This window comes from Helobdella robusta, assembly GCF_000326865.2.
Source record: "Helobdella robusta unplaced genomic scaffold HELROscaffold_38, whole genome shotgun sequence".
NCBI classification, from domain to species: domain Eukaryota; kingdom Metazoa; phylum Annelida; class Clitellata; order Rhynchobdellida; family Glossiphoniidae; genus Helobdella; species Helobdella robusta.
This window is the reverse complement of record NW_008704829.1, coordinates 409,518-412,030: the sequence shown is the minus strand read 5'-3', so window position 1 is coordinate 412,030 and position 2,513 is coordinate 409,518. Positions and strand designations below refer to the sequence as shown.

The following is a 2,513-nucleotide window of genomic DNA, read 5'->3' as shown; positions in this document are numbered from 1 at the left end:
ATCGTTTTGCAGATTTGAACTCGCCTGACCTTGAAATCCCAAAAGTTGTTCTCGAAGGAGCAAGTTATTGTGCTGCCCCAGCAACGACGCATCGTACGACAACATCGGTGAAACGTTCCGCCAACAAGACAACAACAACATCTAAAAAACCTTCGAAATCGAATGCTAGAAAGCTGAACGAAAATTGCAGCAGAGCAGACCAGACGACAGCCCTAAAGGGTCACAGCCAACAGCAGCAGCCCACCATCGACTCGCAAGTTCAACACAATCGTCGAAATGTTAAAAAGGTAAGAAACGACGAACTCTTCAACATGCCCCAACAGTTCAGGTGCTTGCTTATTATCTTTATTATTATTTATATTGTTGTTGCTGTTGTTGTTTTTGTTGGTGGTGTTGTTGTTGTTGCAAATAATCAATAATAATGATGTATAATTTAAACATGGCTTAGTGTTAACAAAAGCTTTCTACAAATTTGATTCCTTTAAAGCAATTGATCCCCTGCTTGTGCTTAAGTATTCAGCATACATATTCCTTAAAATATGTGATCTCTCTTGCATTTGAATCGAGTCACGGAAATGTAGAGGCGAGCATTCTACCGCTACGCCTTTGGCCATTGGGCCGCCTAAGAGCAACATTGAAAGTATAGAAATAGGAAAAATAATAATTATAATAGGAATTTTTTCATTTTTTGAAAATCCACCAACATTTGAAATACGATGAAACCAAAAGTAATATTAATTATTGTTATTATTATTTATTGTTGTTGTTGTTGTTGTTGTTGTTGTTGTTGTTGTTGTTGTTGTTGTTGTTGTTGTTGTTAGAAAAGAACAATGGAGGCCTCTTTTGATGGATTTCCTGAAGGACGATAAGAGGCTTAAGTACAAATTTTCAACCTGTTTAACCTCTGCAGACCGGCTGTTTATCCATCAGGTATTATTATTACTATTATTATTATTATTATCATTTTTATTATCATTTTTATTATTATTTATATTATTATGATTATTAATGGATTACGTATTTAACATTTTTATTAGATTCGATTTAGGATTATTATTATTCTGTTGTTGATTTTTTTTTTTGTTATTAGTATTGTTATTCACAACTCTGAAATCACAAGTTTTCATTATAACTTCTTGATTGCCTTTGATGTCAATAAAATTTTGAAAAAAAAAATTGTTATCTTTATTATTGTTGTTTTTATTATTTGTATTTATTTTCCAGCTATGCGAGGAGTTGGATATATGCCATGTGAGCAGAGGCATGGCTCAGGATCGCTACATCGAAATATCGAAAAAATTTCCACCCGCTGATGATGGTGATGACGATGACGATGTTGATGGTGATGATGATGATGATACTGGTGGCGATGGTGATGATGGTGGTGGTGTTGTTGATGGTGATGATGACAATGTCGAGGATGATGAGGAGGAGGAAGACTACGACGATGGCGATAAACATCGCGAGGAGGATAATGAGAAAGATACCCCGAGTTATTTCTACGACAATTCAACTGATAGCTATCCGACTGGTGGAATGATAGAAAAAAATGTTACTCTAACTACTCGTGAAGAAGTACAAACTCCAGCGAGCAAAACTGAATGTTACTGGGACCCCTTCTCTGATGGTGCCACTGGCAACCAAGTCTTCGAAAGTGACAATTACCATGGTGCCGATCAAAATGATCGTAATAACTTATGTTTGAATGACGAAGCTGTTGGAGTCCGACCTCAATCCACAAAAAGTCTCGACCACTCGACCACTTCTGCTGCCGCTGGTAGCAAAGATGTTATTCACAACTCTGAGTCTCCATCTCGGTGTGGACCAGCACTAACATCACAAAGTCCAGACGAAGATGTTCAGTCGAAAAAAAATACGGCGAGAAAGAAGAAGAGGAATAAAAAAAGTTCAAGCAGACAAGAGACGGAAGACTCTACAAATGATGTTGCTGGTGGTGCTGCTGGCTTTGACGAAATAATAAAAGCAGCCCAGCTACAGAATAGCACGTGCTCCAAGGAAGGATGCAACGCAAAAGTTACAGTACTTGGTCAGAATTGTGCCTTCTGTCGCCAACGTTTCTGCCTCAACCACCACCTAGCGGAGGCTCATGGATGTGGCGAGGCAGCAAAAAGGGCGGCAAGAAAGCAGCTGGCGACAGATCAAAAGTTGTACCCTGGCTCCGGTGTACCTCCCAAAACTCTCAAACCCGATAAGCGGGCACAGTTGAAATCGAAGTTGAACAAAAAGCTCGAAAAATTAACCTCTGAACGAGTCGGTAAAACGGACAAAAGTAATGAAAGATGAACAGAATTTTTTCTATAGTTTATATCTTAATGTTAGTAAAAATATATTTCTTATAAAATCACTATTGATAAACACTTTGTATTATTGCAAATATTGAAATATTTACACAATTGCTTTTTAATAAATAGTTTTTTTTAAATATTTTAAAGTTATTTGAAACATTTTGTGAAAAATTATTCAAGTGCTTTTTAACAAATGATATGTCCGTT

The 2,513-nt window shown here is 37.0% G+C and overlaps 1 protein-coding gene across 1 annotated transcript in view; it reads left to right on the top strand.

The window, feature by feature from the left end:
* Positions 1-2,304, top strand: part of HELRODRAFT_176491 (hypothetical protein) — a gene marked incomplete at both ends in the record, with an annotated part of 7,554 nt that extends 5,250 nt beyond the window's left edge. The window contains 2 exons of the mRNA XM_009023848.1: positions 46-287; positions 1,225-2,304. Of these exons, the coding sequence (XP_009022096.1) occupies positions 46-287; positions 1,225-2,304 (1,322 nt within the window). The remainder of the gene's footprint in view (positions 1-45; positions 288-1,224) is intronic.
* Between the last annotated feature and the right edge of the window lie 209 nt (positions 2,305-2,513).